Source organism: Mesoplodon densirostris, chromosome 10 (genome assembly GCF_025265405.1).
Source record: "Mesoplodon densirostris isolate mMesDen1 chromosome 10, mMesDen1 primary haplotype, whole genome shotgun sequence".
Taxonomy (NCBI): domain Eukaryota; kingdom Metazoa; phylum Chordata; class Mammalia; order Artiodactyla; family Ziphiidae; genus Mesoplodon; species Mesoplodon densirostris.
In genome coordinates this window covers 70,840,788-70,853,907 of record NC_082670.1, presented here as the reverse complement: position 1 = coordinate 70,853,907, position 13,120 = coordinate 70,840,788, and the positions used below count along the sequence as shown (strand labels likewise).

Genomic DNA, 13,120 nt, shown 5'->3' with positions numbered 1-13,120 from the left:
CCACCTGGCTCAGAATGCGCAGGCATTGGGCAAGAAAGTGACCACCCTGTGGGCCCTGGAGCAGCAGGCAGCAGAGCTGCTTGATCACATGCAGCTGTGGGCCATTGCGTACACCACCTGCTGACTGCTGTCTGTGGATGCCAGTAAGAGGGACCCTGGGACTACCTAGGTGACTCAGAGTGACCCCAGAGTGACCCAGGAATCTCCTGACCTTGAGAGACCAGAGGCACCACTGAGTGCCTGCTGATCCTGAGGGACCTCTATGTGACACCATGTTGTTTTCCAGTGGCCCTCTGACCTTGAGAAACTGGGAGGCGGCGGGTGTCGGGGGGAGGGCGTCAAGTAAAACTTCCTGAGACCATCAAGTGCCCCTGAAATCCTGATAGATCCTTATCTCTGAGTGAGCTCAAATTCTGAGCCCCCTCTAGTATCCCTGAGCCCCTCAGATTGACTACCTGACCCCCCAGGTGTCTGGAGACCCCTACTCCACATAACTGGTGCAACTCCCAGCAACCCTTCAAGTCCAGCAGATTGCCCCCCTGCCCAGACTCTCCCTGTGAAGCCTAGTGATTCCCCTGAAGAACTCCAGCTTTCTCCCCTGGGCCTACACCTCTGGGGTACTCTCCACCTGACCCCAGACAGTGGGCGCAGCTGTGGCAGCTCAAAGTCACTCCGACAGGGCCCTACAAACCCCCAGAATCCGTGGTCCCTACCGCAGTCCCAGGGGCCTGGGTGGGGCATGGACTCTGGGCAGCGCGCATTCCAAGCCCGGGCTCAGGCGCTTTCGGTGGGCCAGAAGGCCCGGAGTGGATGAAGAGCCATAAGATCTGGATTTGCTCGCTGCTGCTCTGGTCTGTTGTCGGTAACCAGCACTCATTTTCATAGTGGGAAACTGAGCTCTTCTCATGCCTACTTGTTGTAGTGATTGGGGGAAGCGGAGACCCTGGGCAGGAGATGGCCTTTCTCCATCTCTCCCCCTACCCCTATGTTGTCCTGGCCTTCCGGCCTGGCTGTCCATCCCACATCCCTGAATAGGGGAGCTTGACACCCTGAGTGCACCCTTCCACCTCCGCACTGATGCTGGAGCCCTGGGACTGAAAAGCCAAATTGATGGTGACTTCCACAGCACTAACGACACTGGGGACAAAGGCTAGTTTCCACAGGCCACTTGAGGTCTCAACGATCAGACTCCTCTCCTTTGTTTATGCCATAGCCCCTGCTTGGTGCGCCCCCTAACTATAGTGGCCTAAGGGCCCAAAACCCTGTGTTCCCCTGGCTCTGTGCAGACCTGGGCATGGGGGCACAATAAAGATTTGCAGGTGAGCCAGCCTGTGTCTAGTTTCTAGAGTGAGGGTCGTTTCCAGAGAGGTGGAGGTTTCTGCACGATGTTGTGCTCCTGCCTGAGATCCGCTCCGTGCTTTGCTTCCTGCCGTACTTTCCAACTTTGCTCAAAGTCGCCGGACTCCGAGCTAGTGGAGGGACCGCTGGACAGACAGAGGACCGAGTGGGGAATCGGCCAAGGACCCACGCAGGCAGAGTCAACACGGGACCCCAAGGGAGGGGATAGATGGGCGTGGGCCCCAGACCTCTCATCCCCCCTCATCCTGATTCCTCTCCTCTTCAGGATGGAGCGGGCCGCAGGGGAACAAGGGAGGGATCTGCGGGGACAGCCTGGGCCCTGGCAGCTTCTACTGGGCCTGCTGCTGAGTGGTGAGAGGGCCTGGTGAAGGCCTGGGGGTTGCGGGATGTGATGGTGGTTCCTGGGGTAGCTGGCTCTGGGGCTACGGGGTGGGAGCGCAGCAGAACCAGCTGACCCCCTGTTCCCAGTGCCGGCCACCGCCCTGGCCCAGGCCCTGGCCCCGGATGTGCCAGGCTGTTCGCGGGGAAGCTGCTACCCCGCCACAGGGGACCTGCTGGTGGGCCGTGCTGACAGACTGACCGCCTCATCCACCTGTGGCTTGCACGGGCCCCAGCCCTACTGCATCGTCAGTCACCTGCAGGTGTGGTTGGAGTTGAGGTGGGGGGCTGAGTCAGGGTGGTGCCGGCACTGGCTGAGGCACTAACGCTGATCCTGACCCTGACCCGACCCAGGACGAGAAGAAGTGCTTCCTGTGTGACTCCCGGCGCCCCTTCTCTGCTAGAGACAACCCAAACAGCCATCGCATCCAGAATGTAGTTACCAGCTTTGCACCACAGCGCCGGGCAGCCTGGTGGCAGTCAGAGAATGGTGAGGCTGTGGATGAGGTATGGGTGAGCAGGGCTGTCCACCAAGTAGCCTCAAGTCCCTGACCTCCGACTCCTGCCCCAGGTGTCCCCGTGGTCACCATCCAGCTGGACTTGGAGGCTGAGTTCCATTTCACGCACCTCATTATGACCTTCAAGGTGCCCGCGTGTCTGGGAGCCTGCTTGAAGCACCCTGCTTGGCTCCCCATTGCCCCTGAGCAGAGTCCCAGCTCTTCAGCCCAGCCTCCCTGTGCTCATATGCTGTGCCCTGGCTGGATGGGAGGCTCTTTCACCTCCCACACCTTCTGTTGCCTCCCCCCTCCAGGCCTTTGTACACGCTGCCTCAATCCCAGGCTGGGTCAGGCGCTGCCTCCCTGGGCCCCGTGACCGCTGAGTCTCCCCACTAGAGGTGGCTTCCCTTCCTGATCCTTGCTTGGCTTCCCCTGGTCACCTCTACCTGTCTGTGAGCTGCTTGAGGGCAGGCCCCAGCTAGGCAGGGCTCTTGATGGGCCTGGGCTGGACTTGGGTCCTAGTGCCCGCTGATCAGCCATGCTCCCCACCCAGACGTTTCGCCCTGCTGCCATGCTGGTGGAGCGCTCAGCAGACTTTGGACGCACCTGGCACGTGTACCGATATTTCTCCTATGACTGTGGGGCTGACTTCCCAGGAGTCCCACTGGCCCCGCCACGGCACTGGGATGACGTAGTCTGTGAGTCACGCTATTCAGAGATTGAGCCATCCACTGAAGGCGAGGTGAGGGCTGGGATCTGGGCTTGGGGCAGAAAGGGGGCACGACGGGCATGAGGCAGGTCCAGTGTCTCTAATGACTCTATGCCCTTCCAGGTCATCTATCGTGTGCTGGACCCTGCAATCCCTATTCCAGACCCCTATAGCCCATGGATCCAGAGTGAGTGTTCCATTCTTTGAGGCTGGCGCAGTCCCAGTGTCCGGCTGGTGACTATCTGGGGCCTCAGTAGCTATTCTGGGTGCTTCCTAGGGCAGATGCCAAGTCCAATTTAGCTCATATAGCTGTAGACAGGAGGTCTCCCAAGGTGACCTTGGCAGCTTCAGCTCCTGGGTGGGCATGGGGCAGCAAGAGTCTGCCTGGACAGCTGGCCCCCAACCCCTTTCCCCCACTTAGACCTGCTAAAGATCACCAACCTACGGGTGAACCTGACACGGCTACACACGCTCGGGGACAACCTGCTTGACCCACGGCGGGAGATCCGTGAGAAGTACTATTATGCCCTGTACGAGCTGGTTGTGCGTGGCAACTGCTTCTGCTATGGACACGCCTCACAGTGTGCACCCGCCCCAGGGGCACCAGCCCATGCTGAGGGCATGGTGAGGGTCTTCAGCTGGCTGGAGTAGGGCTGGGGACAGGGGCAGGCATGGCTGGACAGTGCTGACCACTTGCCTACCCACTCTGCTAGGTTCATGGGGCCTGCATCTGCAAACACAACACTCGTGGCTTCAACTGTGAGCAGTGTCAGGATTTCTATCATGATCTGCCCTGGCATCCGGCTGAGGACGGCCACAGTCACGCCTGCAGGAGTGAGTGAGACCCCGGCCCTCATAGCCCCAGGACTCTGTGGCCTGGCTGTGCCCTGGGCAGAACCTAGAGCTGGTTGGTTAAGCCCCAAACACCTAGGCTGTGCCTGAAGTGTATCCTGGTCTTGATGCCCCTGGGGACTCCCTCAACCCTCTGCCACAGTCTGCTCTGGTTAGGGGCCCAGTATGATGCTGAAGCCTCAAAGTCCCTGAACCCCCACCCACGAATTCTGGCCTGTGGCAGGGACCTAAGGTGGCACTGGGGGCCCCTAAGCCCCTTACCCTCAGGACATGGTCCCTCAAGTGGCCTTTACCCTGCTCTTCCCTCCCCTCTCCCAAGAGTGTGAGTGTCACGGGCATACCTACAGCTGCCACTTCGATATGGCCATGTACCTGGCATCTGGCAACGTGAGTGGAGGTGTGTGTGATGGGTGTCAGCACAACACAGCTGGGCGCCAGTGTGAGCTCTGCCGACCCTTCTTCTACCGTGACCCAACCAAGGACCTGCGAGACCCAGCCGTGTGCCGCTGTAAGGCTGGAATTGGACATGGGAGAGGGAAGGCTGATCCTGGGGTATGAGCTGAAGTGCCAGACTGCTGTCCAGGTTGCAGGGATTTGGGGTGGGGGGATGGAGGGTGGAGCCAGACTGGGAATCTAGGGTGGGGGCTTGAGAGATGACTGGTGCTGGGCTAGTTGGCATAGGGTAACCCTGCACTTCTTTGTGCTCTCAGCCTGTGACTGTGACCCCATGGGTTCCCAAGACGGTGGTCGCTGTGATCCCCATGATGATCCTGCACTGGGGCTGGTCTCGGGCCAGTGTCGCTGCAAAGAACATGTGGTGGGCTCTCGCTGCCAGCAGTGCCGTGATGGCTTCTTTGGGCTCAGTGCCAGTGACCCTCTAGGCTGCCAGCGTATGTGCTTCCTGTCCTCACTCCTGTGCTGACCTTAACCCTTGACCTCTTACTCTGGACCCAACTGGACACGAGCACTGCCCCAGCTCCCCAAAGTGCTGATGGGTCTCCTTCTCCGCAGAATGTCAGTGTGATACACGGGGCACAGTGCCGGGGGGCACCCCTTGTGACCGCAACAGTGGAGCCTGTTTCTGCAAGCGTCTAGTGACTGGACGTGGCTGCAACCGCTGCCTGGTGCGACTGGAGGGGCTGGGGTTCTGCACTTATCCTCAGAGGATAGGGCTGGGAGTGGTGTCCCTGCCCCACTGGGTGGGCGCTGAGGGCTTTGGGTCCAATCCTGGTTGAGAGGCCTCAGGTCTGGGAGGCCAAGGGTGGGAGCCAGTGGTCAGGGGGCCATCCTTTCCCCAAGGGGTGGTAGAGGCTGAGAGCCATCATTGGATTCCCTGCTGGGCAGAGGGGGGGGTCTATTTCTGGCCCTCAGCAACCTCTTCTCCCCCAGCCTGGCCACTGGGGCCTGAGCCATGACCTACTTGGCTGCCGTCCATGTGACTGCGATGTCGGTGGTGCCCTGGATCCCCAGTGAGTACTGTATAAGGGGCCCTGGGAGGGGTGGGAAAAGATCCTGGGCGGGAAAGGGGATCCTTCTTGAGTAACCATGTGTTCCCCAGGTGCAACGAGGCCACAGGTCAGTGCCACTGCCGCCAGAACATGGTGGGGCGACGCTGTGAGCAGGTGCAGCCTGGTTACTTCCGACCCTTCCTTGACCACCTAACTTGGGAGGCTGAGGAAGCTCGGGGGCAGGTAGGGGGGCATTGTTGAAGGACAGGGCATGGGTGATACTATGGCTGGAGAGGCAGGGTTATGGGTGGTGCCTGGTGTAGGGAGGGTGTTTGCCTCGGGCAGGGCCTCAACTAGAGAGCTGGGGTTTGGGGACAGGCTGTGGCAAAAGAGGCAGTGCCTTGCCTGAGCCCGCACCCCCAGCCTCATTGCTTCCCAGGTACCTGATGTGGTGGCGCGCCTGGTGACCCCTGGGGGGATTCCATCGTGGACTGGCCCAGGCTTTGTTAGGCTGCGGGAAGGCCAGGCACTGGAGTTCCTGGTGGCCTCTGTACCAAGAGCCATGGACTATGACCTGCTACTGCGCTTGGAGCCCCAGGTCAGACCTTGTGACACCTAACCCAGAGCTGACCCTCTGGGTGTGGGAGCATCTCATCCATCACCCCATTCCCCCAGGTACCTGAGCAATGGGCAGAGATGGAACTGACTGTGCAGCGCCCAGGGCCTGTATCTGCCCACAGCCCATGTGGGCACGTGCTACCCAAGGATGACCACATCCCAGGGACTCTGCGACCAGGCACCAGGTGAGGACACTAATGGTAGCACCTACAACTGTAGGGGGTTGTGGGTCAGCCCTAAGCTCCCTGCAGGGCACTTGGAAGACCCCCCTGCTCATTCATCTGTTCCTTCCTTCAAGTGCCTCCTCCTCCTGTGTACTGTTTGCCAGCTGCTGCTGGGCATGGCACTGGTCAGAGGAAGGAAGTAGACAGAACAAGACCTGCTCCTTCAGGGGTCTAAGTTCCAGAGGCCAAGGCAGGAAATAAGGGGAGCCCATTGATTGTCAGGATACGTAGTACCCTTGGGGGGAAGGGAGGGTGTCAGAGTACTCTGAGTGGGGACGTAACTGGTCTGACTAAGGCTTTATTATATTTTGGGTAGTATTTGTTTCATGTATCTTTTTTCATCACTTTTTTCTTAACTTTTTATCATGTAAAAATAAAAATACATAGAAGCAGAGAATGGCATAATGAACCTGGCTGTACCCATTATAGACATTTTGCCAACTGTGACTTATGTTTAGCAAAGATTCCTCTAGTTTCTGAGAGGAGAATAGACCTAAAGGGCCAAGGTGGAAGCTGGGAGACCTGCTGGCAGCTATTGAGTTAGCTGAGTGACAGTGGGCTGGACACAGGTGTGGCAGTTGAGGTGGCAAGAAAAGGAAGTTTCCAGAGTGTTCCAGTGGCAGAGCTGATGGCTTAGGAAAGGGAGAAAAAGTGGAAAGGTGACTCTAGGGTTTTGGGCTTGGGCATCTGGATGGCATGTGTTCTTCACTGAGATGGAGACATAGGAAGAAGCAGTTCTGAGATGCTTAGACATGGGGGACAAGGCCAGTGGGTGGTTGGATCTCTGTGTCTGGAATTACTGGAGGGCTCAGGTTGGAGATGTAAGTTTGAGACTTGTCCCTAAAGAGGTGGATCTAGATTAAATGACCAGAGAAAGGAAGGAGGAGCAGAACCAAGCTTTGGGGTACTTTAGTGTTAGAGCCCAGTAGAGAGGGAGTAGCTGGGGGATGGGGAGAAATCAGGAGTCTGCACAAGGTCCCAGAAGCCAAGAGAAGAGCGTCTCAGGAAGGAAGGCACACTGACCTCACCGCATGCTGCTGGACGCTGGAGCAGATAAGAATAGAGGAGTGGCCGCTGGGTTTGGCTAAATGGAGGTCACTGGTGACCTTGGGACAGGCTGACTCTATGGCAGGCTGGAGGGGGCAAAAGCTCCCCTGGAGTGGGAGGCTAGACAGTGGAGGCAGTGACTACAGCTAGATTTTAGGGTTTTGTTGGTCAGGAGAGCAAAGACAAAGCAGCAGCCAGGGAGAGACTCGAATCTTGAGCAAAGGTTTTTTTCAGGGGGGATAAAAGAACCCTAGCATGGGTTTGCAGGCTGATGGGAATGACCTGGGGTGAGGGGAGGTGATGCAGTCTTGGTGAAGAGGAGCCGTGAATGGAGGCTGGAGGTCGAGGTTGGAGGAAGTGTAAAAAGGGCATTGAGGGAAAATTGGCAAGCATTTGTGCCAGGGAAATGCTCTGGGGTTGCAAGGCTGTATGGAGTGTTCACAGCAAGACTGTCTGCACAGGTGATGATTCCAGTGACGGCACATTTATGGGAATCTTCTGTAGAGATTCAGCTGTCCAGCTGTTTTTGGCCTGGCCCAGCCCTAGTATCTTTCTTGGCCAATGATTTGGTTGCTGTGTGTGGGGTGGGGAGGCCCAAGATGATTGATACGGGAACCCTGGGTGACCCCATACCTGTCCTCGCCTACCTCAGGTACATGGTGTTTCCCAGACCTGTCTGCCTTGAGCCTGGCATCTCCTACAAGCTGCGTCTCAAGCTGGTGCGAACAGGAGGAGGTGCCCAGCCTGAGGCCCCCTATTCTGGACCCAGCCTACTCATTGACTCGGTGACTAGTTCCCTCTTCCCACACCAACCAAGATGGCAGGGCCTGTGGGATGGGTCCTATCGTGGTGACTGTATAGAAGGGGTCTGTGGCAGTGCTAAGCTTAGTGTCCTGGCAGTTCCAACGTGGTCCTGGGTCTGAACTTCATTCTTCCTTGCTCACCTCTTAAGCTGGTGCTGCTGCCCCGTGTCCTGGTGCTGGAGATGTTTAGTGGGGGTGATGCGGCTTCTCTGGAGCGCCGTGCCACCTTTGAACACTACCGCTGCCACGAGGAGGGTCTGGTGCCCAGCAAGACCCTTCTCTCTGAGGCCTGCGCCCCCCTCCTCATCAGCCTGTCCACACTGGTCTACAATGGAGCCCTGCGTGAGTGCCTGTGGTTTGGCTGGTGGGGTGGAGGTGTGTGGGCTCAGCTTGACCTGCCCTGTCCTCTCTCCCCACAGCCTGTCGGTGTGACCCCCAGGGCTCACTGAGCTCTGAGTGCAACCCCCATGGGGGTCAGTGCCTGTGCAAACCTGCAGTGGTTGGGCGCCGCTGTGACCTCTGTGCCCCTGGCTACTATGGCTTTGGCCCCACAGGCTGTCAAGGTATCACCTGCCCCTTTGTCCCTCCTGTTCTTCTCTCCACACACCGCCCCCACCTCTGCCCCGCTGCCACTACTGTTCTCCCTCCTTCCTCTGGCTCTGCTTCTTCCTTCTTCCAACTCTGCTTTGGACCCCATACTCTCAGCCCTGGTCACTTGCAGTTCTCTTCCATTCCCTGACCTTCTACCATGACCTCACCCAAACTCCCCTCAAACCCTCTCCCTGGCTCAGTCTCTGCCTTGCCCCCAGCCTGCCAGTGCAGCCCTGAGGGGGCACTCAGCGGTCTGTGTGAAGCAACCAATGGGCAATGCCCCTGCCAAACTGGTGCATTTGGGCTTCGCTGCGACCGCTGCCAGCGTGGCCAGTGGGGATTCCCTAACTGCCGGCCGTGTGTCTGCAATGGGCATGCAGACGAATGTGACCCCCACACAGGCGCTTGCCTGGGCTGCCGTGACCACACAGGGGGTGAGCACTGTGAAAGGTGAGCCTGAAGCAGCTGTGAGTGAGCTGGTGGGTGGGCGGGCTGCTCAGGGATGACACAGCTCTTCCTCCTTCTCCCTGCAGGTGTATTGCTGGCTTCCACGGGGACCCACGGCTGCCATATGGGGGCCAGTGCCGGCCCTGTCCCTGCCCTGAAGGCCCCGGGAGCCGGCGGCACTTTGCTACTTCTTGCCATCGGGATGGGTACTCCCAGCAGATCATGTGCCACTGCAGGGCAGGCTACACAGGTGAGTGGGTAAGGTGCAGGAGTGGGATCAGGGTGGGGCAGCTGGGCTGAGCACTCACGCCTTCCCCCGACCGTGGGCAGGGCTGCGGTGCGAAACTTGTGCCCCTGGGCACTTTGGGGACCCATCAAGGCCAGGCGGCCAGTGCCAACCATGCGAATGCAGTGGTAACATTGACCCCACGGACCCTGATGCCTGTGACCCCCACTCGGGGCAATGCCTGCGCTGCTTACACCACACAGAGGGGCCGCACTGTGCCCACTGCAAGCCTGGCTTCCATGGGCAGGCTGCCCGACAGAGCTGTCACCGTGAGTGTGGGTATGGAGGGGATGGCTGAGGTGGGGCTCCCTGCTCCAGCACCCCTTAACCAGTGTGCTCATCTTGGCTGGCATAGGCTGCACCTGCAACCTGCTGGGCACAGATCCCCAGCAGTGCCCATCCACTGACCGGTGCAACTGTGACCCAAGCAGTGGGCAGTGCCCATGCCTCCCCAATGTCCAGGGCCCTAGCTGTGACCGCTGTGCCCCCAACTTCTGGAACCTTACAAGTGGCCATGGCTGCCAGCCCTGTGCCTGCCACCCAAGCCGAGCCAGAGGCCCCACCTGCAATGAGGTATGGGACCTTCCTGTGGATCCCTGGGGAGATGGGGCCAGCTGCCTGCCTCACGTCTTGAGGGTTCAGCCTCTGACTGACCTCTGCCCTGTTCCCACTCTAGTTCACAGGACAGTGCCACTGCCATGCTGGCTTCGGTGGGCGAACCTGTTCTGAGTGCCAGGAGCTCCACTGGGGAGACCCTGGGTTGCAGTGCCGTGGTAAGGGGGCTCGTGGGGCCAGGGTGGATGGGGGACTTCCCAGGACGCCCCACTGGCACCCTAACTCTGTGGTCTGCCCTTTTCCTGCAGCCTGTGATTGTGACCCTCGTGGGATAGACACACCTCAGTGTCACCGTTCCACAGGTCACTGCAGCTGCCGCCTGGGCATGTCCGGCGTGCGCTGTGACCAGTGTGCCCGTGGCTTCTCAGGCGTCTTTCCTGACTGCCACCCCTGCCACGCGTGCTTCGGGGACTGGGACCGTGTGGTACAGGACCTGGCTGCTCGTACACGGCGCCTGGAGCAGTGGGCGCAGGAGCTGCAGCAGACGGGTGTGCTGGGTGCCTTTGAGAGCAGCTTCTGGCACATGCAGGAGAAGCTGGGCACTGTGCAGGGGATTGTGGGTGCCCGTAACGCCTCAGCTGCCTCCACTGCACAGCTCGTGGAGGCCACAGAGGAGTTGCGGTGCGGACGGGCTTGAGAATACATGGTGGGATGGGGCAGAGGCCCGATGCATTAGGGCTGAAGTCTCTATAAATAACATCTCCCCATCACCCCACGTAGGCGTGAAATTGGGGAGGCCACTGAGCACCTGACCCAGCTGGAAGCAGAGCTCACAGATGTGCAGGACAAGAATTTCAATGCCAACCATGCACTAAGCAGTCTAGAGCGAGACGGGCTTGCACTTAATCTCACACTGCGGCAGCTTGACCAGCATCTGGACCTGCTCAAGCATTCAAACTTCCTGGGTGAGTTGTTGGCCAGCTAGGCGGGTGGATCAGGGTTGATCTTCAGCTGACTGCCTGCCTCTGCCCGACTTAGGTGCCTATGACAGCATCCGCCATGCCCACAGCCTGTCTGCAGAGGCAGAACGTCGTGCCAACATGTCAGCCCTGACAGTGCCCAGCCCTGTGAGCAACTCAGCAGGCACACGGCACCGGACAGAGGTGCTGATGGGTGCCCGAAGGAAGGACTTCAACCGCAAGCACATGGCCAACCAGCAGGCACTGGGCGAGCTCTCTGCCCATACCCATGCCCTGAGCCTGACAGGCATAAATGAACTGGTGAGGCACAAGTGTCGGGTGGGACATATGGGTGTAGCTGTTCCTTCCCCCAGGCCCTGACTTGTTCTGTGCCTGACAGGTGTGTGGGTCCCCGGGAGATGCACCCTGTGCTACGAGCCCTTGCGGGGGTGCCGGCTGTCGGGACGAGGATGGGCAGCCCCGTTGTGGGGGCCTCAGCTGCAGTGGGGCAGCAGCCATGGCGGATCTGGCACTGGGTCGGGCCCGCCACACACAGGCAGAACTGCAGCGGGCATTGGCAGAAGGTGGTGGCATCCTCAGCCAGGTAGCTGAGACCCGTCGGCAGGCAGGCGAGGCACAGCAGCGGGCCCAGGCAGCCCTGGACAAGGCTAATGCTTCCAGGGGACAGGTGGAACAGGCCAACCAGGAACTGCGGGAACTAATCCAGAGTGTGAAGGACTTCCTCAGCCGTGAGCCTCCCTTGTGGCCCAGGCCATGTAGTGTTTCCCCCGTGTCTGTGTTCCTACTTGGGTCAGGGCCTGCACTGTACCTGTGCTTGTGACCACAGATGGGCAAGGGCTCAGGGTGTCTGGACCCTGAGCCCGTGCCCATATGTAGTCCCCAAGTCCACAACCCTGAATCTATGTCCCATGTATAGTCCCTGTCATTGTGGTTACATCCTTATGCCTATTAGCAAATCCATACCCCATGTGTGGTCCCTGAGTCCATACCCTAAGACTGTGTCCCCATGCCCATGCTGGGGAATCTGTGTCCTTAAGCCCTTGCCTGTGTCCCCATAGAGGAGGGGGCTGATCCTGACAGCATTGAGATGGTGGCCACACGGGTGCTAGAGCTCTCCATCCCAGCGTCACCTGAGCAGATCCGGCACTTGGCGGGCGAGATTGCAGAGCGGGTCCGGAGCCTGGCAGATGTGGACACGATCCTAGCGCGTACTGTGGGAGACGTGCATCGGGCAGAGCAGCTACGGAAGGATGCACAGCGGGCACGGTCTGACCCCAACCTTGGACCCCATCCTTGACACCTGGTTCTGATACTTGCAGGTCCTGATTCCCTCTCTTCCCCAGGAGCCGGGCTGAGGGTGAGAAACAGAAGGCAGAGACAGTACAGGCAGCGCTGGAGGAGGCCCAGCGGGCACAGGGTGCTGCTCAGGGTGCCATCCAGGGGGCAGTGGTTGACACACAGGACACAGAGCAGACCCTGCACCAGGTGTGGTCTCCCTGGGACATCAGTGGGGCAAGGTTGTGAGCATGCTGCATAAACCTGTTTAACCCTAGGCCCACCCATGGCAGGTGCAGGAGAGGATGGCAGGTACAGAGAAGGCATTGAGCTCTGCAGGTGAGCGGGCTCAGCAACTGGATGGTCTCCTGGAGGCTCTGAAATTGAAGCGAGCAGGGAATAGCCTGGCAGCCTCTAGTGCTGAAGAAACAGCTGGCAGTGCCCAGAGTCGTGCCCGGGAAGCTGAACAGGTGGGTTGAGGCAGAGCCAGTTGGAAGGGGTGGGGCTACAGGCTGGGCCTCCACTGGGCCACCACCCTGCCCCGGACCTCTATATCTGCAGCTGCTGAAGGGCCCACTAGGTGACCAGTACCAGACAGTGAAGGCCCTGGCTGAGCGCAAGGCCCAGGGTGTGCTGGCTGCGCAGGCACGGGCAGAACAACTGCGGGATGAGGCTCGCGGCTTGTTGCAGGCTGCTCAAGACAAGCTGCAGCGGCTGCAAGGTGAGGATGGGATGCCAGAGATGTGGGACTCTGGGAGAAGGACCCTTCATCTGAGACCTCTCTCTCCTAGAGCTCGAAGGCACTTATGAGGAGAACGAGCGGGCGCTGGAGGGCAAAGCGGCTCAGCTGGACGGGCTGGAGGCCAGGATGCGCAGTGTGCTTCAAGCCATCAACTTGCAGGTCCAGATCTACAACACCTGCCAGTGACCCCTACCCGAGGCCTACCCCAGTCCCCAGCCTCGCCCCGCACGCATTACTGCCTGTGCATGGAACAGTCCCGAGCCTGGAAAGGCCCCCAATAAACCAGTGTGAATCCCCTCTGTGTGACCG

The 13,120-nt window shown here is 59.4% G+C and overlaps 1 protein-coding gene across 3 annotated transcripts; it reads left to right on the top strand.

The window, feature by feature from the left end:
• Nucleotides 1-1,446: 1,446 nt before the first annotated feature.
• Nucleotides 1,447-13,108, top strand: LAMB2 (laminin subunit beta 2). Of its 3 annotated transcripts, none has more exons than XM_060109050.1 (33): nucleotides 1,447-1,532; nucleotides 1,625-1,710; nucleotides 1,828-2,000; nucleotides 2,092-2,227; nucleotides 2,309-2,382; nucleotides 2,788-2,976; nucleotides 3,067-3,130; nucleotides 3,365-3,567; nucleotides 3,657-3,777; nucleotides 4,115-4,303; nucleotides 4,506-4,685; nucleotides 4,807-4,919; nucleotides 5,185-5,264; nucleotides 5,354-5,486; nucleotides 5,683-5,841; nucleotides 5,919-6,046; nucleotides 7,785-7,917; nucleotides 8,085-8,277; nucleotides 8,355-8,498; nucleotides 8,745-8,976; nucleotides 9,060-9,223; nucleotides 9,304-9,528; nucleotides 9,615-9,832; nucleotides 9,936-10,032; nucleotides 10,123-10,495; nucleotides 10,595-10,779; nucleotides 10,853-11,094; nucleotides 11,174-11,522; nucleotides 11,853-12,060; nucleotides 12,138-12,279; nucleotides 12,363-12,539; nucleotides 12,631-12,790; nucleotides 12,861-13,108. In XM_060109050.1, exons 2-33 carry the CDS (start codon nucleotides 1,626-1,628, stop codon nucleotides 12,995-12,997), a joined length of 5,406 nt encoding a protein of 1,801 aa, XP_059965033.1. In that variant the 5' UTR covers nucleotides 1,447-1,532; nucleotide 1,625; the 3' UTR covers nucleotides 12,998-13,108. The 3 variants fall into 3 exon arrangements, with proteins under 3 accessions (XP_059965033.1, XP_059965032.1, XP_059965034.1); XM_060109049.1 differs by having other exon boundaries at nucleotides 1,467-1,537; XM_060109051.1 differs by lacking the exon at nucleotides 9,304-9,528 and having other exon boundaries at nucleotides 1,467-1,537.
• Nucleotides 13,109-13,120: the final 12 nt, after the last annotated feature.

What these genes read in the sequence shown, in the direction of transcription:
- LAMB2 (XM_060109050.1), top strand. Translation starts at nt 1,626, where the DNA reads ATGGAGCGGGCCGCAGGGGAACAAGGGAGGGATCTGCGGGGACAGCCT. An exon ending in GGTGGTGCCCTGGATCCCCA is followed by an intron (nt 5,265 to 5,353) that starts GTGAGTACTGTA and finishes TGTGTTCCCCAG; the next exon opens with GTGCAACGAGGCCACAGGTC. An exon ending in GAGGCCCCACCTGCAATGAG is followed by an intron (nt 9,833 to 9,935) that starts GTATGGGACCTT and finishes TTCCCACTCTAG; the next exon opens with TTCACAGGACAGTGCCACTG.